The sequence below is a fragment of the Papio anubis genome, chromosome 1, assembly GCF_008728515.1.
Source record: "Papio anubis isolate 15944 chromosome 1, Panubis1.0, whole genome shotgun sequence".
In the NCBI taxonomy this organism is placed as follows: Eukaryota; Metazoa; Chordata; class Mammalia; order Primates; family Cercopithecidae; genus Papio; species Papio anubis.
The window spans coordinates 26283197-26303710 of NC_044976.1; the positions used below are offsets into that span (position 1 = coordinate 26283197).

Genomic DNA, 20514 nt, shown 5'->3' on the forward strand with positions numbered 1-20514 from the left:
CATTCATTAGATGGGTGGGAGGCTGAGGAATTCACAGGACACTAACCTGGCCCTCGGGACATTTGTGTATGGTGCCTAGGTGCATGCAGGAGCTGCGCCAGGGGCTGCTGGTGTGGCAGCAGGAGGAGCCCTCTGAGTTTGACTTGGCCTACGCTGACTTCCTCTCCCTGGACATCAGCATGCTGCGGCTCTTCGAGACCTTCTTGGAGACGGCACCACAGCTCACGCTGGTGCTGGCCATCATGCTGCAGAGCGGCCGGGCTGAGTACTACCAGTGTGAGTGAAGGCCAGTGGCTGGCCCCCCTGTCGTGGCTTGGGGGGGTCTCTCTCAAATGTCGGAACTGTTTTTATTCTTTTATAGAGGCTGCTTAGAAAACAGGAGAACAGGCTTTAGTCAGGCAGATCTGGCTTGAGACCTAAAGTCACTCTGTAGCTGTTTGAGTTTGGACAAATGCCTTGACCTCTCTGAGTATGTTTGTTCTCATTTGAAAAATGGACTTAAATCCTTCTGCCTCATAAGGTTGATGAAAGGATTGAGTGAGGTGATGCAAAGAAAGCCCATTTCCTGGTACACAAGTTCCTGGTACAGTCTCACTCTGTCATCGCCCATAGTGGAGTACAGCGGCCTGATCATGGTTCACTGCAGCCTCGACCTCCCAGGCTCAGGTGATCCTTCTGTCTCAGCCTCCTGAGTAGCTGGGACTACAGGTGTATGTCACTATGCTGGCTAATTTTTCTTTCTTTCTTTCTTTTTTTTTTTTTTTTGTAGAGACGAGGTCCCACTTTGTTACCCAGGCTGGTCTTGAACTCCTGAGCTCAAGTAACCTGCAACCTCAGCCTCCTAAGGGCTGGGATTACAGGTGTTGGCCATTGTGCCTGGCCCAGAAGTCTTAATTATAATTTTTATAATTTTGAAGATAATAAAGTGTGTAAGGTGCCTGATGCAGCGTAGGTAACTTTTTAGTTAAGAAACAATTTAATACGTTGGGAGGCCAAGGTGCACAGGTGGCTTGAGGCCAGAGTTGGAGACCATCCTGGGTAACATAGTGAGACCTCATCTCTTCAAAATTTTAAAAAAGAAACAAGAAACAACATATTGAATGCCTTCATCCAGTCAGGTTTTCATTGCGCATCTCTTCTGTGCCTGTTACTGTGCTGGGGACACAGCAGTGAACAAGATGAACCCAGCCCCTGCCCTGCCAGGGTAATAGACTAAAACAAGTAGCTAGGGTACAACGTGCTGAGTGACTGGAAAAGGGAGAGGCAGGTGGCGGAGGCTCACAGGGCCCCCTAAGCAAGGGTGAAGTTTATAGTGAGGAGCTTTGGGAGGGTTTTTGTCCATAAAAGGAAAGTGACTTGCCCATTTTCACAGACCCAGACAGTGGCCAAGCTGAATAGGGCCCCGACTCACATCCAATTCAGGGTCCAAGCCTTCCCCTTTGCCTTCCTCCACCCCTGCCATAAATGCCACAGTCTCTCAAGGAAGCAGTCCTCACTCTACCGTCACTCACTGTGTGACCCGGAGAGCCTTCCTGTGCAAGATGGAGGTTGGATTCGATCTCCAAGGGCCCTTTCGTCTTGCTAGTCTGAGTCTATATATTGATTGAAAAAACAGCCGGGCGCGGTGGCTCAAGCCTGTAATCCCAGCACTTTGGGAGGCCGAGACGGGTGGATCACGAGGTCAGAAGATCGAGACCATCCTGGCGAACACGGTGAAACCCCGTCTCTACTAAAAAATACAAAAAACTAGCCGGGCGAGATGGCGGGCGCCTGTAGTCCCAGTTACTTGGGAGGCTGAGGCAGGAGAATGGCATAAACCCGGGAGGCGGAGCTTGCAGTGAGCTGAGATCCGGCCACTGCACTCCAGCCCGGGCGACAGAGCGAGACTCCGTCTCAAAAAAAAAAAAAAAAAAAGAAAAAACAATAATAGCGGTTGTCACAATCGAGGGCCAGCTATTAGCTGGGCCCTGTGGGAAGCACTTACAGTCATCATTGCTCAAGTTCACAGCAGCCCTGTAGGTCTGTGCTATATTGATCTCCATTTTTAGGGAGGTGCAGAAAGGTGAGTGACTTGCCCTGGGTCACTGGGCACTCACTGGGCACGTGTTTTTGTCTGTTGAGGGTTGGGGGTGTCTAGAACCAGGGCCAAGTGCAGACAGTCTGCACTGCGAGTGTGGCAGGGGGTAAGGGGGAAAGACAGATTTTCCCTACTTTTTATTTAGCAAACATCTCTTTCGCTGCTGTTATGTGCCAGGTACTGGGCTGCTGGGGGATCCCAAGTGAGCAGAGTCTGTTTTCTACCCTGGAGGAGCTCAGAGATAAGGAAATAGATAATTACTGTGTGATGAGACTCCAGACAGAGGTGGGTGGCATGTGACAGGGATACCTGACACAGCTGAGTGGGTGGCGTGGGGCCAGGGTGGGTGACTCCAGGGGCTCTTCAAGCTGGGGCCTGTGGGGTAATGGAGGAGTAGGCCGGGGAAGTGGGGCATGTGCTTCTGGCTACCTAACAGCCTGGGCAGAGCTTGTCAAGGTCACAGAAGGTGGCATGCTGGGCAAACTGGAAAAACATCAGCCCTGCTGAGACCTGGGCGAGGCTAATGGGCACAGATCTGTTTCCAGGCTAGGAGTGGGTTCTGGGCACCTAATAGATTCCCAGTAAACATCTGCCGGATGACTGCGGTGGACAGGAACAGGGGAGGAAGCAGTCGGGAGACGTGCTGGTGCCACTTCCATCCCTCCCTGGAGGCCCTTGTGCCTCTGCTCCAGGACTGGCAACCAGGAGGTGGGATAGGACCCTAGGACCCCTGTTGTAAACTTCTGGATCTTGGAAAATCAAGACTAGGGGTCAGTCTAATGGCCTCTGGTCTTGGAGGAGAGGGGAGGGAAGTGGGGAGACTTTCTGTTCACACAGCAGGGACCTCTCTCCTGGCCCTGAGGGCAGCTTTAGCCAGAGCCTGTGGCCACCCCATGGGATTTTCTACTCCCTTTTTGAGACTAAGAAAGAGGGAATTGAGGCTGTTGATTTTCAGACACAAGAAAGGCTTGTGTTCTTCCCAGAAAGGGTTATGGGGCCCTGGAAGATGCCCAGGGTGCAGCCAAGGCCCAGGGGTGCTGAGTGCTGGGTGGGCCAGAAGTCACACCCTCTCACCTTTGACAAATACCACCTGTGCAGCAAAGCACTGTGGTGAGGGGCAGGCTCTATATTAGGAGTCAGAGCTTTGCTTTTGGTTATGGGAACTCACTGGCTCTTCTCCAGCTGCAGATTTGCTTTCAGCAAATGAGGGATTCTGATACCTACTCCAGGGTTGCTGGGAGGGGCCCCACGGTACCTGCGACCCCTGGGGAATGCCAAGCAGGCTGGCCCCAGGACTCACGGTTCTGTCCTACTCTTTGCAGGGTTTGGCATCTGCACGTCCTTCCTGGGCATCTCGTGGGCACTGCTCGACTACCACCGGGCCTTGCGCACCTGCCTCCCCTCCAAGCCCCTCCTGGGCCTGGGTTCCTCCGTGATCTACTTCCTGTGGAACCTGCTGCTGCTGTGGCCCCGAGTCCTGGCTGTGGCCCTGTTCTCAGCCCTCTTCCCCAGCTATGTGGCCCTGCACTTCCTGGGCCTGTGGCTGGTACTGCTGCTCTGGGTCTGGCTTCAGGGCACAGACTTTATGCCAGACCCCAGCTCCGAGTGGCTGTACCGGGTGACGGTGGCCACCATCCTCTATTTCTCCTGGTTCAACGTGGCTGAGGGCCACACCCTAGGCCGGGCCACCATCCACTTCGCCTTCCTCCTGACTGACAGCATTCTCCTGGTGGTCACCTGGATGACTCATAGCTCCTGGCTGCCCAGCGGGATTCCCCTGCAGCTGTGGCTGCCTGTGGGCTGCGGCTGCTTCTTTCTGGGCCTGGCTCTGCGGCTTGTGTACTACCGCTGGCTGCACCCTAGCTGCTGCTGGAAGCCCGACCCTGACCAGGTAGACGGGGCCCGGAGTCTGCTTTCCCCAGAGGGGTATCAGCTGCCTCAGAACAGGCGCATGACACGGTTAGCACAGAACTTTTTCCCCAAGGCTAAGGATGAAGCTGCTTCGCCAGTAAAGGGAGAGGTGAATGGCGTCCTTTGAAGCAGGATCAGACCCAGCTGGCAGAGATGGAGAGTGACTCTGCTGGCAGAAGGCAGGTGAGGATAAGCTAATGATGCTGCTGGGGCCTCCATGCACTCAGCAATAATGGGACACCTGTGCTGGGCCGGGCACCAGGGATGGTGCTGAGTGGGGCAGAGGCCTGCCTTAAAGGAGTTCACAGTGAACAAGATGAGAAAGGCTGGGCTCTGCAGGGTCAAGAGCCCCAATTATGTACAAGACACTTTGGGAGGAAATAAGACTACCTTTTCTTTTCCCCCTGCCATTGGTATAGCTGGTGCCCCAAAACTTCCACCTCCCTGGCCACTTCTAAAATGACTGGTATAGGTGCTGCCCCACTCCTTAGCTCCCCTATCCTGGGCTAGAAGGCCACAGGGGCTGTCCTCTAGAATTCTTCCTCCCCTCCCCCACACCATTCATTCAATTCATGAAAGAAATCTTCGTGGAGAGCAGTTTATGTGCCAGGAACATCATTCTGTCCTTGCAACCTGGAAGAAGACCAGCTACCACCCCAGCTTCATCCCCTACTTGCACCAACCAGTCCTGGGTTAGATCTCAAATGCCAGAAGCCAGGGATGCCCAACTCTCGGTGGCCCCAGTTAGAACCTCTGGGATCTCAGTGAAGCTGGCCTGGCCTCTGCTCCTGCTCTCAAGGGGCTGCTTTTCAACCGAGAGCCTTGTGAGCCTGGTCTGAGCCTTGTACAACCACTGAGTATTTTTTATTCCTTAGCCAGTGTACCTCCTACCTCAGAGTCTGTGTGAGAGGAAGAGAATGTGTGTCCCTGTGGGTGTCCACAAGTGTCAGACGTGTTGTTTTTAACAGTATTACTAGGTTATGATTAAAGCCTCATGAAATCCTCCAACCTAGTCTGTGTCATCAAATGAAATCTCTTTTTTTTTTTTTTTTTTTTGAGACAGAGTCTCGCTCTGTCGCCCAGGCTGGAGTGCAGTGGCCGGATCTCAGCTCACTGCAAGCTCTGCCTCCCGGGTTCACGCCATTCTCCTGCCTCAGCCTCCCATGTAGCTGGAACTACAGGCGCCCGCCACCTCGCCCGGCTAATTTTTTGTATTTTTAGTAGAGACGGGGTTTCACCGTGTTAGCCAGGATGGTCTCGATCTCCTGACCTCGTGATCCGCCCATCTCGGCCTCCCAAAGTGCTGGGATTACAGGCTTGAGCCACCGCACCTGGCCTCAAATGAAATCTCTTATGGAGTTCAGAGCCTGAACTGGAAGAGGTCAGGGGCATAAAATCTACCTCTCAAAATTAGTCAGCGTCCATGAACAGAGAGGTCTGGCTTAGGTGGGGCTTCTCAACCTCGTGTTTGAAGTTTCAGGAGCTGGTGAGCCAGCATGGGGTTGACAGCTCAGCTGGAGATAAGAATCCAGATCTGGGCTGACTTAGTGCATCCCTCTTCACCACCAGCTCTGCTGCTGGGCCCAGCAGGAGTGGCCACAAACACATTTAGGGCCAGGAAGTGAATATAGGAGCCTGGTGAAGAAAGGTCTTGCTGGGACCTCTGAGACGTTAAGTAATGAGATGCCTTAGGGGATGCGAATGTGGTGGGTGATGGTGCTGGGGAAGTGGAACCTTTTGCTGTTCTAGGAGGTCTGTGGTTTGGAGAAACAAGGGACAGAAACATCTCTTGAGATAGAGAAGAAAAGGTTCCAGTCACTGCTGTGATGGGATCCAGGATAGTCTCAGCTCTGTTACTATTCTGGTGGAGACACAAAAACCAGGATAAGTAAAACATTTAGTATATCAGATAGTGTTAAGTGCTGAAAGAAAAAGGGAAAGGGATAGGGAGAGAGAGTAGGTGTTTGTGTGTTGGGGGTGGGAATTACAACTTTATATAGAATGGCTGGGGAAGGCCTTCCTGCAAAACGGGTAAGCTAAGCTGGTTAGCAGTGACTTGGGGGTGGCCTATAAATGTCATGAGAAGGAGCAGAACCTGGAGTCACTGGTAGCTTGAACCACTGTGACGGAAGGAATGATGCAAACAGAATTCCACAGGATGAAGAAGCACTTGTAACCACTCTGTTGGCCCAGAGATGAAGGGTGGGGGCAGGAAGAGGATCTGGGAAGACGATGCTAGTGACTTTTACATACAAGCAATGGTTAGAGGCAGAAAGGATCCTGCAGATCATCCTGTCTAGTGATTTTCAGACTTTTGAATATCATGTACCTATAAAATGGCCAACATGGTTGAAAATTTTAACAAAGAAAGGGCATTAAAAACTACCACCATTTGGCTGGGCATGGTGGCCCGCACCTGTAATCCCAGTACTTTGGGAGGCCAAGGCGGGTGGATCACCTGAGGTTGGGAGATCGTGACCAGCCTGACCAACATGGAGAAACACCATCTCTACTAAAAATACAAAATTAGCCAGGCGTGGTGGCGCATGCCTGTAATCCCAGCTACTCGGGAGGCTGAGGCAGGAGAATCGCCTGAACCCGGGAGGCAGAGGTTGCGGTCAGCCAACATCGTGGCATTGGACTCCAGTCTGCTCAACAAAAGCAAAACTCCGTCTCAAAACAACAACAACAAAAAACTACCACCATTTATTTTCATCATCTCATAAAAGGATGTACCAATCTTAGAACAAAGGACCATTCTTCTAATTGAATACATGTAAACATACACACACACCTGAAATTGCAGGAAGAGATGGAGATGTTTATCTCCTCTGTGCTTGGAAATCAATACTTCTAGTATTTGTACTTATAACTGAGTAAGGATATAGCAGCTAACGGGTTTGCTAATGTGCACCTAACAACTAATGTGCACCTAATGAGGAAAACATTTAATTACTAGAATAGGCAACTTCCTCTTTTCTGGGGAATTTTTGGAGAAATACATCTTATAGTCTGACATTTATGGTACTTGGAAGCTAGAACCCAATTCTGTTTTCCTTCATTGACTAAAAGGCAGAAAGGCTTCGTGACTGTTTTCCAGACCAGAGGGATGCAGCCAGACCCAAATCAGAGAAATGAAATGAGAATAAGTAGTTGATGTGACATGAAATCAGGGCAAATCAAATGAGGTCTGATATCAGTTTGCTAGTTTTATCGCTTTTGTGGTTTAAGTGCAGTGCGGCAAGGTACTGATTTCTCTCCTTAATAATTAAATTTCAGCACATTTGGCAGCGAGTGAAATCTTTTCTCACTCCAGTTCTAAACTTTAAAAGCAAAATATATTTTAGAAACAATACATGCTCCCATGCAAATTACTATAAAACATTTTCCCATGTATATTTATACCAAATGGTTTTTTACTTTTTTGGTGAAATGACCCAGTTACTGAAAGGGTGACATCTTTCTAATGAACTCTTTAGAATTTTTATGAAGCCCTAATTAGGACCCCACATAGCTGGGCAACTATGCTGATCCTATTCAGAAAAGACACAGGAGCAAACTATAGAAAATAAAAACTTTATTTTTTCAAGTTTATAAGATAGTTCCCATTACATATAACATTATGGTCACGGATTCTACAGCCACAAATGCCCGCAGTCACATAAATATATCCAATCCGATCAATGCCTTTTCCTGCTAACAGAGGCATCTGAAGTCCAGAGGGAGAGTCGCATTTTGAGTAGAAGTCGTCCTTAATGGGAGGGCTCCTGTCAGTGCATTAGGAACTAGCCAAGGAGCCTTGCTTGCCAGAGCTGTCTGACTCAGGAGAGGAAGGGACAGATGGCCTGCTGACTGGGGCCGGGGCAGCACTACATTTTCTCTCTTGTGGTTTAAGATATTTTAGAATCTCGGAATTCAGACCCTATAGTGTGAATATCTGGGGAGTTCTAACTTCTGGATGAAAAAGGAAACCAATTTAGTGGTAAGAAATAGAAGCCTGCTTAAGAGGGACCCTAACTGCCTCCTTGAGGAGTAAGGAGTCAGAGGAAGACCCTAAGCTCACCACTTGTTAGCCTAGACCATTGCTCTACCCCATACTCCTCTCCCCCGTGGTTCAGTGACACTGACAATCATTCAAGATAGTAAACATCTAGAAGCTCCACATGCTGCAGCTAGAGTTTGTCAATCAGATTCTATTTGGAGCTTTAAAGCTGAGTTTGTGTAAACTGCGAACAAGCTGTGGCATCAGTCTCTTGGGACAACTCACTAGCTTTACGCTAGACAGGAACACCCCAAATCAAACAAAAGCCCAGATAGGCATCTAAATCTGGAGCAGGTGTCCATTCTTCTGGACACTACCAGCTGCCCCAGGGGCATTGGACAGGGTGATGCTAAGGCACAGTCAGTTTTACATTCGAAAGTCAAGCCACCTCCTCAACCCAAGACACACCTCACTCCAGACCTACTACTAGAGAGAGCCCTCACCGTGACATTACAGACCCATCTTGTGGAACCCACAGTGCCTGGCCGGGCGCAGTGGCTCATGCCTGTAATCCCAGCACTTTGGGAGGCCGAGGCGAGCAGATCACCTGAGGTCAGGAGTTTTGAGAACAGCCTGGTCAACATGGTGAAACCCCGTCTCTACTAAAAATACAAAAATTAGCTGGGTGTGGTGGTGGGTGCCTGTAATCTCAGCTACTCAGGAGGCTGAGGTAGGAGAATCGCTTGAACCTGGGAGGCAGAGGTTGCAGTGAGCCGAGAGATCATGCCACTGCACTCCAGCCTGGGTGACAGAGCGAGACTCCATCTCAAAAAAAAAAAAAAAAAAAAGAGAACCCACCATGCCCAGCTGGGGAAGGACTCATCATTTGGCTAATTTCATGAGGACTCTAATGAAGAGGGCCTTCCCCTTGATGAATGGACTCACAGTGTCCTTTGGCCCTCTACTTCCAACAGCTCTTAATCCTACCCACTTATTTTCCTTTCCAGATTTTTGTGTTGGGGTGGAGAAAAAGGCAGGGTAATTACAGACAGCACCGTGTTCCCTGGACAATTCATTTTGGCAAAAAGCCAAGAAGCTCCTGTTTTCTCTTCCATCTAAATGAGGGTGGCAACAACCAGGAATGAGCAGAGACTGCTCTGCTCAGCCTCCTTACCTCTCTTGGTCAAGTTCAAGTTACTTTTGGAAAGAGCTAAGCTAGGAAGTCAGAGCAAGAGGAAAAAAGCCATTGATAAAAGTGAGTCCAAGTGCTATTCTAAAATAAAGAGCTCCCATAAGGGTGGAGAGGGAAGTATCTGTGTGTGTGCTTGTGTGCATGGTGGGGGTACCACTCCGCAGCCTCACAAACCTGAAGCGCAGCACAACAGCTGTGGCCTTTGTCCAGGACAAAAACTCAACAGCTATACTGCATTAGGGGGAGGGTTTGAGGCTTCAAACCCTCTTAGGAAGTAGAGCTTCCTAAGATCAACCATCAAACAAGGCAGAGCAGCATCTAAGGAACTATGCTGAATACAGACCAAGGGAAGGCCTACCTCACACTACATCTCCCTCCTCCCAACCCCACAGGAAACAAGGCCAAAGAGGCAGCTAAGTAAAGGAGCACTGACTTCAGCTACTCAGCAAAAACTTACTCCTTTAAATCGTGAGTCATGAGCACTTTTCAATGAGTTCTGAAGGAATGTGTATACCAGCCTCTCTCTGTTGCTATCTGGGTGGCCTGGCATTGAAAGGAGTCTTGCCTCTTTGTGCTGCAACATCTTTGGAAATGGGTATGCAGAGTCTCTGGCGACAAGCAATTATAGCTGGGGTTGGTCAACGATGCCTCCTTCTGCGGACCAATCCTGCATCTCAATCTGAGATGCTTGTATCATCTGTCTCTTTGCAGCCTGGGAAAGGCTGAACTTCCTCAGCTCTAGGGAATTTTATCCTGCCTGAGCAGATGCCCAAATTGCTCTTGGAGGGATGGGGCATCCAACAATCATGGCTGGGCTGGAAGGCTGTGACTAGTGCCTGGGCACCCACCAATCTGCCCAGAGGTCGAGAGATGCTCCTGCATTTGGCCCAGGATTAAGTTTTGGGCCATGAAGTAGGGAATGATGCAGCACTCTCATTTAAATCAGGAAAGTCTGGCTGAGCACAGTGGCTCATGCCTAGAATCTCAACACTTTGAGAGGCCAAGGTGGGAGGATCGCTTGAGGCCAGGTGTTCGAGACCAGCCTTGGCAACAAAGTGAAACCCTGTCTGTACCTCCCCTCCCCCCACAATCAGCAAAGTCTTTCTGGCTTCCTACTTTAGAATGGGATTTGAGAAGCAGGGTTTTCCACGGGAAAATTTAAATACAGCAATCTGCTCTTCAGTTTCAGGCAGAGATCTGGATAAATATATACCTGGGACATCCTTCATATGGCTTAGGGCTTCCACAAAGGAAGTCAAATACACTGGCAGTTTTGGCCAAAATGTAGTTATAAGCATGTTTTTAGATTTGATTTGAATTCTTGGGTCTAATACCTGGGGACTGGCCAGAGCTGCCTGGAGGTGGACATGAGGTGCAGAGGGCAGGAAAGGGGTAAGAAACTAGCATTATGATGACTAAGAAGGAAGAAACTGCAGGGGCGAGCATCTGATGGGAAATGGGTACTTCTCTGCAGGAGGAACAGGTAGAACCTTTCGGTCTCAAGAGCCAAAGAAGCTGAAATTCATAAGACACTTTAGTTCCTTCTCTCCAGTTTGGAAGCTAAGCCTTCTGGGATACAGTCTGAATGAGAGTCAAGCTGAAAGAGTTTTTAGGGTTGTACCATTTGACTAACGGGAAAAGGGACTGGAAAGAAGACTAAGGCTTCTAGATGGGAAATGCCAAAGTTTAAAGTTACTCAGTGTTCAGTGCCCCACAGTTCACCAGCTAGAAGATGGAAGAACAGGAAAGGAATCGTCCTAGAGAACAGACCACTGGAGCAGCTACAGAGGTGCTACTGCCACAGAGAGGTATTTTAGATATTTCAATTACTATTTTCAAGACTTTACACACTTTCTTGCTAGAAAAAGAAAGTGGTGGAAACCTGTGTCAGAGATCAGACCCTTACCTATAAAAATAACATACACATTCGCTGGAAATAAGTGAGATTCTAAGCTAAGGAGACTCTAAGACTGCAAGAGATGTTATCATAAAAGTCTGCTGCATTTATCTGATCACCACAAGTTATGAGTAATTCTCAATCTTGTCATGGACTAAGAGTGCAACTCTGCCCCAGGAATTTCCTTTTCTTTTTCATTTTTTGAAAAAACAAAAACAAAAACAAAAAACAAAAAAACAAAAACAAAACACAGAAGAATTAAAAGCACTGTAGCTGCAGTGAGTCCATTGTTCTGTCTATCCAACTGTCTCCTGCTTCTGTATGGAGATGAACACGGGGCTGCAGCTCACTCTTAGCAAAAATTGCAGCTGTTGGTTCTGATTGTGTTCTCGCCAGCATTCCATGGATAAAGACAGACAGAGAAAGGGAAGGAGGGAGGGAGAGACAGAGAGAGAGAGAGGGAGAGACAGAGAGAGAGAGAGGGAGAGACAGAGAGAGAGGAAGAGACAGAGAGAGACAGAGAGAGAGGGAGAGAGAGAGAGACAGAGAGAGACAGAGAGAGAGACAGAGAAAGTTCTCAGTTGGTTCCAGTCTCCAGCTCCCTTCAGGAGTGAAAAGGAGCTCAAGGGGAAGGCTCCTCATTCCAGTTCTTAGAGAAAATCAAGCTCTAAAGCCTGGTGAAGGGATACAAGGTCTCCGTGGTTTGTGATCCTCCAGAAAGGCATGTTGTGCTGGAAAGAGAGTGGGGATAGCTGGTTAATCCAACTTCTTCTGAGAGCTTATATTAAATATTTGCCCATACGCTTTCCTTAGCACACCTCTCCCCAAGGTATATGGTAACCCTATCTATCCCTGCCTCACAGGGCTGTAATAATGATCAAATAGTCATATGTATAAGGACCTTGTACATTGCACACTTTATAAATGTGAGAAATTTTTAGTAAGTTTCAGTGGTACTTTGTGCTTTTGAGAGATTACCTGTTCTAGCTATTATTTTGAAGACAGGGTCTTGCTGTGTCACCCAGGCTGAAGGGCAGTGGTGTGATTATAGCTTACTGTGGCCTTGAATCTGGGCTCAAGCAATCCTCTTACCCCAGCATCCTGAGTAGCTGGAACTACAGGCATTCCAGTTATCATACAGGGTCTTAAGGATCAAATAAAATGGCCCAGGTGAAAAATTAGTATTTGATATAAGATTATATTGTCTTATGGATGGTTAATTTCTTGTAAGTTTCAGAACTACAAGACCTAAATCTTATCTATGTCCAAGACGGAGAATGTACAGATCTGGGAAATAATAATCTCATTATATTATGTAGTCAGAATCATGTCCAGAATACTGTGTGCTGTTCTGGAGGCCATATTTTACTTTTTTTTTTTTTTTTTTTTTGAGACGGAGTCTCGCTCTGTCACCCAGGCTGGAGTACAGTGGCTGGATCTCAGCTCACTGCAAGCTCTGTCTCCCAGGTTTATGCCATTTATTTTATTTTGAGACAGGGTCTCATTCTATCACCCAGGCTGGAGTGTAGTGGTATGAACATGGCTCACTGCAGCCTTGACCCCCTGAGCTCAAGTGATCCTCCCACCTCAGCCTCCCAAGTAGCTGGGACTGAAGGCATGTGCCACTACACCTGGCTAATACTTTATTTCTTGCAGAGATGAAGCCTCACTATATTGTCCAGGCTGGTCTTGAACTCCTGGGCTCAAGCAATCCTCCCACCGTGGCCTCCCAAAGTGCTAGCGAAAACAGGCACGAGTCACTGTGCCTGGAGGCCATATTTTTAAATTAAGTTAAATTTATTTTTTATATATTTTTTGAGACAGAGTCTCACTCTTTTGCCCAGGCTGGGGTGCAGTGGTGCTACCTTGGCTCACTGCAACCTCCACTCCCAGGTTTAAGTGATTCTCATGTGGAGGCCATATTTTAAAGGAGGGCTTTGATAAACCCAAGTGTTGGAAACCATGTTCTATGAAGCTGAGGAGATTAACGTTCCTATCATCTAGTTGAAACTGGTTCCAAATTACTCAGAATATTGAGGTCCTAGAACACAGTTGTTTTGGCATATACCCTAGTTGTTTTTTAAGCCAGCTGCTCACACATAATATTTAAAAGGCTATTAACATACAGAAGAGGAAACCGATTTGTTATGTTCAAGAATGCCAGACTAGAGGCCAGGTGCAGTGGCTCATGCCTGCAATCCCAGCACTTTGGGAGGCTAAGGTGGGTGGATCACTTGAGGTCAGGAGTTTGAGACCAGCCTGGCCAACATGGCAAAACGCTGTCTCTACTGAAAATATAAAAATTAGCTGGGAGTGGTGGTGTGCACCTATAGTCCCAGCTACTTGGGAGGCTGAGGCACGAGAATTGCTTGAACCCAGAGGCGGAGGCTGAAGTGAGCCAAGATCATACCACTGCACTCCAGCCTGGGCAACGGAGCGAGACTCTATCTCAAAAACAAAACAAAACAAAAAAAAAGAATGCCAGCCTAGTATATGAAGGTAGAGAAATTTTTGCTCAGTAGAAGGGGGAACACCCTAACAGTTTGGTTGACCCCTCAGTGGAACAGGCTACTGGGAACCAATGCCCTCATCCTTGGGCATATTCAAGCAAGGACTAGAGAGACTTCCGTCAGAAAGGCTGCAGAAAAGATCCTTCACAGAGTATAGCTTGAACTGGATAAAGTGGTAATGCATTTTCCAGTCGGTATATACTTTTTTTGTTTGTTTTTTTGAGACAAGAGTCTTGCTCTGCTGCCGAGGCTGGAGTGCAGTGGCGCAATCTCGGCTCACTGCAACCTCCGCCTTCAGGGTTCAAGCAATTCTCATGCCTCAGCCTCCCGAGTAGCTGGGATTACAGGAATGCACCACCATGCCCGGCTAACTTTTATATTTTTAGTAGAGACAGGATTTCATCATGTTGGCCAGGCTAGTTTCTAACTCCTGACCTCAGGTGATTTGCCTGCCTCGGCCTCCCCAAGTGTTAGGATTATCGGCGTGAGCCACTGTGCCCAGCCACAATGGTGTATTCTATTGTAGATGATTCTAGACATTGTCAGAGTTACCAACTCTGCTGATGACTTGAGTTGTTCTTTCTCTCCCCCATACCCTTCTTCAGACCAGGAAACACTGATGCGTACACCCACTAGTGTCTTTCCCAAAGAGGGCAACAAGAAGCACATTAGAATTAAAGCTTCATAACATATGCGAAAAAATAAGGATCCCTGAATTGCTACATAAAGTAGCAAACGGAAACGAGATAATAATGCTGACTGATTACCAATCTCATACTTTATTATAGTTGCTAAGATTTCTACTTAACTGGATGAAGAGTATCAGGGCAGTTGGTTCTAGCTGGCAACCCAATGCCTCCAGGTCTAAGAAATAAGAGTTGCTGGAAGAAAATAAATTGGGGTAGGGAGGGAAAGAACTTCTACAGATCCATTTAGCAGATGAGGATAATTGTTCAAAGTCATATAGCTGATACACAGATGGGATTTTAGGTTCTATAGCCAAGACTCTTTCATCTACTGTTTCGTATATCAAGAAGGGGTGACCTGGGTTGGGCGTGGTGGCTCAAGGCTGTAATCCCAGCACTCTGGGAGGCCGAGGCAGGTGGATCACAAAGTCAGGAGTTCGAGACTAGCCTGGCCAATATGGGAAACCCCGTCTCTACTAAAAATACAAAAATTAGTTGGGCACGGTGGCAGGTGCCTATAGTCCCAGCTACTTGGGAGGCTGAGGAAGGAGAATTGCTTGAATCCAGGAGGCAGAGGTTGCAGTGAGCCAAGGTCATGCCACTGCACTCCAGCCTGGGCGACAGAGTGAGACTCCGTCTCAAAAAAAGAAAATAAATAAATAAATAAATAAGGGGTGACCTGAAGTTGGGACCTGTATAGTGATGGGGTTAACATCAGAGCAATCTTTCCAGGGCTCAAAGGCAGGAAAGACGTTCTCTACAGAAAGAGCTATTGGTTGTACTGTCTGAGAACTTGAATAATGGAAAGGAAAGAAAGATTAGCCTTTTTGCAGTCAAGTCTGATGCTTGAGAAGGCACTGTCTTTGAAGATGGAAGATGGGGCACATCTCAGGTTGAATGATGGGATCCCTGTAGAACGGCTTAAAGATTTTAAGATTCTTGAGTGACAGGGAGGAAAAGGAAGGGATGGATCTAAAACTTAAAAGGAAAAACTCCATCTGGAGAAAAAAAGACCCTCTTTTTCTTTAAAGAAAAATGGGAAAGGAAGAAAGAGAAGATACTATAAATGCATAATAGATTGCTAAGATTTTGTAGTTTTTCTCATTTTTTCTAATTACTTGATGTACAACCACATAGACTATTTTTCTTTACCATGGTTACCTGTTTGGCTGCAATTTCTTCATCTCGTCCATCTCCAATCACTACATATGTGACTTTCTTTCCAAACCTTGACACAATCCTCTCAAAGCAGCTCTCCTTACCTGATGAGAAAAAGAAATTTCCTGTTAGAATACTCTTTTCAAAACCAAAGAAGAGGGCTGCTGCTAGGTTCACCTGCCTGTGCTTAGGTGGACTAAATGACAGCCCACGTAGTTTGCTTTCTGGGGAGTAGGGATGGGAGCTAGAGATCCAGTAGACCCTCTACCCAAAGAATGTGAAGTTGTGCCATTAAAACAACTTGGCCAGGCACGGTGGCTCAATGCCTGTAATCCCAGCACTTTGGGAAACCGAGGCAGGTGGATCACCTGAGGTCGGGAATTTGAGACCAGCCTGACCAACATGGAGAAACCATGTCTCTACTAAAAAACAAAATTAGCTGGGCGTGGTGGTACATGCCTGTAATCCCAGCTACTCAGGAGGCTGAGGCAGGAGAATCGCTTGAACCTGGGAGGCAGAGGTTGCAGTGGGCCAAGATCGCACCATTGCACTCCAGCCTGGGCAACAACAGTGAAACTCTGTCTCAACAAAACAAAACAAAACAAAACTTATTTTAACCTTCACATTGAGGGTGAAGTCCGTAAGATCTTAGTGGGAGGGAATTTCTATAAGTGGGAGGGATTCATAGGTTTAGTAACTTGCCCCTAGATCACAAACAAGCAAGTAGCTAGAAGTTGGGGCCCCTGACTCCAAATCTAGGCTCTGATCATTGTACCATAATGAATGAATGATTTGAGGTGAAATGTTTTAGGGTAGAAAAGAGAAATGAAAACACAAGGCTCTGATTTCTTGTCAGAAACAATAACAAACAAAAAGCCATTTCCTTCCAATTCTTCATTTCCCAGAAACAGTCCTGTGTAGGGGCCTTATGTCTTTCAGTGAGAGAAGAGCCCCAGAATAGAATTGAGAACAGTGACCAATAAATACGGCAGCAACATTTGTCATATCTGGAACCTCCTTACTTACTACACCTTGTAGTTGTAACCAAGATATTGCATCACTGAAACTGACCTTGGGAAATGGGTGATTTAAATCCATTTCTCAGAACTGCAGACGGTTTTGAGAAACATGGCAGTGTTGTATCAAAACTCAAATCCCATCTGCAATCAACAACTAAAACATGCACAGATCATACTGCTGTGGGAAAGATACTTTATTTGTATAAATAAAAGGAAGTTATATCCCTTGCTCTTTTTATCTCCCTGCTTCTGCCACCTTCTTCAGTTAAGCAAGGTCCTAACTTTGGCATTCTTCTTCATCCTGCTCTATCAACCTTCTTGTTCCTTCCCCTTGCCCAATACAGTGACTTAGCACCAGGGTTCCTGTGTAAATTAAGATAAAAGCTGCCTCTTCCTCAAGACACTTGACTGCCATCTGCTGGAAAATCATTATAATATATAAATACACAAATCTAAGATAACATAATTGGCCAGAACTTATATTTTCATACTCAGAAGTCCTACTTGGCACAGGAGAAGTCATGCAGATATATAACTGCAAATTTCTGACATCCTTACCCCAGTGGCACTTCAAAACAGATGGACTAGTCAACTGGACAAGATACTAGTCTACTCTGGGCTCAGCTGGCCACTTATAATACAAGGCTTGGCTTAGGCGCACTCGGGTCTCTCTTAGTGCTAACATTTTACATAGCATTCTCTTGCCTTACATTCATATGAGGGATTCAATCAATGTTTGCTGAGTAAATTCATATTAATCTCACAAATGATTCAGTAGAGGACTGTAGTACAGGTCTTATGCCTCAATTCAGTTCAAACTAATAATAAATTCTTATTATGTTCAAGGTGTTGAAGAATTCTTTAATTCCATTTCACCCATTACAGCTTTACAAACTAAGCCAACCTCCACCAGATGCACAGTCTACTAGGATCTGTCTGCAGCAAAAAAACTCTTTTAAGTGAGTCAGATTTGACTTTCTTGTAAGACTCAACAAAGGCAGTAACTCATATTTTGAGGGTAAGAACACAGACATTTTCATTGTCCTGGCATGCAATGATCCAGGATGAAACATACTCTGTAATGTCTCCTTTAAAGGGATTAAGAGGCCAAGAGAGTTATTAACAGCTCAAAGTAAAGCAGCAGCTCCATGAAAACAGGACTCACTCCAATACAGTTGGTAAAATACTTCCATTTATACTCTCAAAACAATTCTGAATACGAGCTTTCCTGTTCAGGAGGATGAGGCCAATGACTAATCAGTTAACCAAATGTCAAGCAATCGAAGCTGGTGAACTGTAAGATCAGCCAAGTCTTTGGAGAATATTAGTCCCTGGGTTGTCTCTATTAAAATATTTCTGGCCATGGGCAGTGGCTCATGTCTATAATCCTAGCACTTTGGGAGGCCTAAGGCAGGAGGATCACTTGAGCACAGGAGTTTGAGATTAGCTTGGGCAACACAGTGGGATCTTTTCCCTATAAAAAATTTAAAAATTAGCTGGGTATGGTGGTGAAGCACGCCGGAAGTTCTGGCTACTCAGGAGGCTGATGTGGGTAGATCGCTTGAGCATGGGAAGGTTAAGGTTGCAATGGGCTATGATCGTGCCACTGCACTCCAGCCTAGGTACCAGAGTGAGACCCTGTCTCAAGAAAACCCCCCAAAACAAAAAAAAACTTCTGACATTTTCAGAAATTATTTTGAGAGTTCTCTTTAATGTCCCCAAATCACAGAATGGCCATTAAGAGAACCATATTTTGCTATCATTTCAGAGGAAGTGAAAAAGTATTTCTTCTCCTTGCTCCCATTTCACAGTTCTGTGAAGAAAAGCCTCAAGCCTTGGTAACTGTGGTTACCATGGCACCAGATCCCACTGCAACCTTGCAAATTAGCTCTGGATGAACTGAGACTGAGGAAAATCACCAAATAAGCACACTGACTGACAGAGGGAATGAGATCATTTACATAAGCCTGATGAGCCTGCGGGTGCCAGGTCTCAATACAATAAGCACTACAGAAAATCTATCTTTCAGATGTGGGAGACTCAGTGAGGGCTCTGGGTTCCTATGATATACATAATGCAACCGGCAGCAGTAACAATATCTGAAGGGAGCTCTCATATATGTTCCCTTCCACCCAATCCCTAGGAAATGAAGTAATTCAACCATACAAAAAAGCATGGAGAATTACCAGCCTTGACAACAAAGTGAGACCCCATTTCTACAAAAAACAGGAAAAGTTAGGCATGGTGGTGTGCACCTATAGTCCCAAGCTACTTGAAAGGCTGAGGTGGGAGGGTTGCTTGAGCCAGGGAGGTCAAGGCTGTAGTGAGTCGTGATCACTGAACTCTAGCCTGGTGAGACCCTGTCTCAAAAAAAAAGAAAAAAATGCCTACCACCAATGAAGCTTTGTAAAATCTTAACACTTCATAGTTGCTGTATTTATTTACTTATTTATGAGACAAAGTCTTGCTATGTCATTCAGGCTGAAGTACAGTGGCACAATCATAGCTCACTGCAGTCTCAAACTTGTGGGCTGAAGTGCTCCTCCCACCTTAGCCTCCAGAGTACCTAGGATTGTAGGTACAAGCCATCACACCTGGCTAATTTTTTTTTTTTTTTTTTGAGACAGAGTCTTGCTCTGTTGCCCAGGCTGGAGTGCAGTGGCGTGATCTTGGCTCACTGCAACATCTGCCTCCCAGGCGCAAGCGATTCTCGTGCCTCAGCCTCCCAAGTAGCCGGGACTACAGGTGCCCCCTACCATGCCCAGCTGATTTTAGTAGAGACTGGGTTTCACCACATTGCCCAGGGTGGTCTTGACCTCCTGAGCTCAGGCAATCCGCCTGCCTCAGCCTCCCAAAGTGCTAGGATTACAGGCGTGAGCCACGGCTCCTGGCCACACTTGGCTAATTAAAAAATTTTTTTTGTAGAGATGGGGTCTATGTTGTCCAGGCTGGTCTCAAACTCCTGGTCTCTAGTGATTCTCCCACCTCAGCTACTCAAAGCCCTGGGATTACAGGCGTGAGCCACTCCACCTGACCCTTATAGTTGCTTTAGATTAAAAAAAAAAAAATCAAGACATTACAGAACTTCTCAAATACCCCTAAAATGTAAATATTTTAAATCTTTATATAAATATTACATACTGTACATTTATCTGTCTACAATGTTTTTTGTTCATCAGTTTCTTTTTTTTTGAGACAGAGTCTTGCTCTGTTGTCCAGGCTGGAGTGCAATGGTATGATCTCGGCTCACTATCATCTCTGCCTCCTGGGTTCAAGCGATTCTCCTGATTCAAGCGCCCGAGGAGCTGGGATAACAGGCGCACACCACCACACCCAGCTAATTTTTGTATTTTTTTTTTTTTTTGAGACGGAGTCTCACTCTGTTGCCCAGGCTAGAGTGCAGTGGCCAGATCCAGCTCACTGCACGCTCCGCCTCCCGGGTTCACACCATTCTCCTGCCTCAGCCTCCCGAGTAGCTGGGACTACAGGCGCCCGCCACCTTGCCCGGCTAGTTTTTTGTGTTTTTTTTTTAGTAGACACGGGGTTTCACCGTGTTAGCCAGGATGGTCTCGATCTCCTGACCTCGTGATCCGCCCGTCTTGGCCTCCCAAAGTGCTGGGATTACAGGCTTGAGCCACCGCGCCCGGCCTAATTTTTGTATTTTTAGCAGAGATGAGGTTTCACCATGTTGGCCAGGAAGGTGATCCACCCACCTTGGTCTCCCAAAGTGCTGGGATTACAGGCGTGAGCCACCGCACCCAGCCTACTGTTTTTCATATTAATCCTTATGAGTATATGTAATTTTACTTCATCCACTTTTAACTGCAATATAGCATTCTGTTGTTTGATTATATGTATCAATTTTCTGTTCATGGACACGTTTACAGACCAGTTATTTTCTATTATGAATAAGGGTGCATCAAAAAAATCCTTGTACATGTCTCCTTGTGCATGTGAGAATTACTCAAAGGTAGAGGTTAGCAAACTTTTTCCATAAAGAGTCAAACAGTATATAGTATATATTTCAGGCTTTGCAGGCCCTATGGTCCCTGTTGCAACTATTCAGCTCTGCTACTATAGTG

General features: G+C 46.7%; 2 protein-coding genes across 15 annotated transcripts in view; one reads left to right on the forward strand and one right to left on the reverse strand.

The window, feature by feature from the left end:
- XKR8 (XK related 8) overlaps positions 1 to 20514 on the forward strand; it is an 87875-nt gene that overhangs the window by 3942 nt on the left and 63419 nt on the right. For 5 of the 7 annotated variants that reach the window (XR_004183678.1, XR_004183679.1, XR_004183681.1 and 2 more), the window contains exons 2-3: positions 80 to 276; positions 3400 to 4171. Coding sequence is in view for 1 of the 7 variants with exons in the window: in XM_003891431.4 (XP_003891480.1) it covers positions 80 to 276; positions 3400 to 4115 (913 nt within the window). In the remaining 6 variants the exon portion in view is untranslated. Of the gene's footprint in view, positions 1 to 79; positions 277 to 3399; positions 4997 to 9554; positions 11270 to 20514 lie in introns of those variants that run through there. The other 2 variants (XR_002521981.2, XM_003891431.4) reach the window with 2 other exon arrangements.
- The window catches only part of EYA3 (EYA transcriptional coactivator and phosphatase 3), a 117308-nt gene continuing 104342 nt past the window's right edge, over positions 7549 to 20514 (reverse strand). For 6 of the 8 annotated variants that reach the window (XM_009203045.4, XM_009203060.4, XM_003891432.4 and 3 more), the window contains 2 exons: positions 15417 to 15517; positions 7549 to 11790 (listed from right to left, as the gene is read on the reverse strand). In XM_009203045.4, coding sequence (XP_009201309.1) covers positions 11710 to 11790; positions 15417 to 15517 — 182 coding nt within the window. In that variant the 3' untranslated portion in view covers positions 7549 to 11709. Of the gene's footprint in view, positions 11791 to 13983; positions 14451 to 15416; positions 15518 to 20514 lie in introns of those variants that run through there. The other 2 variants (XM_009203051.4, XM_009203065.4) reach the window with 2 other exon arrangements.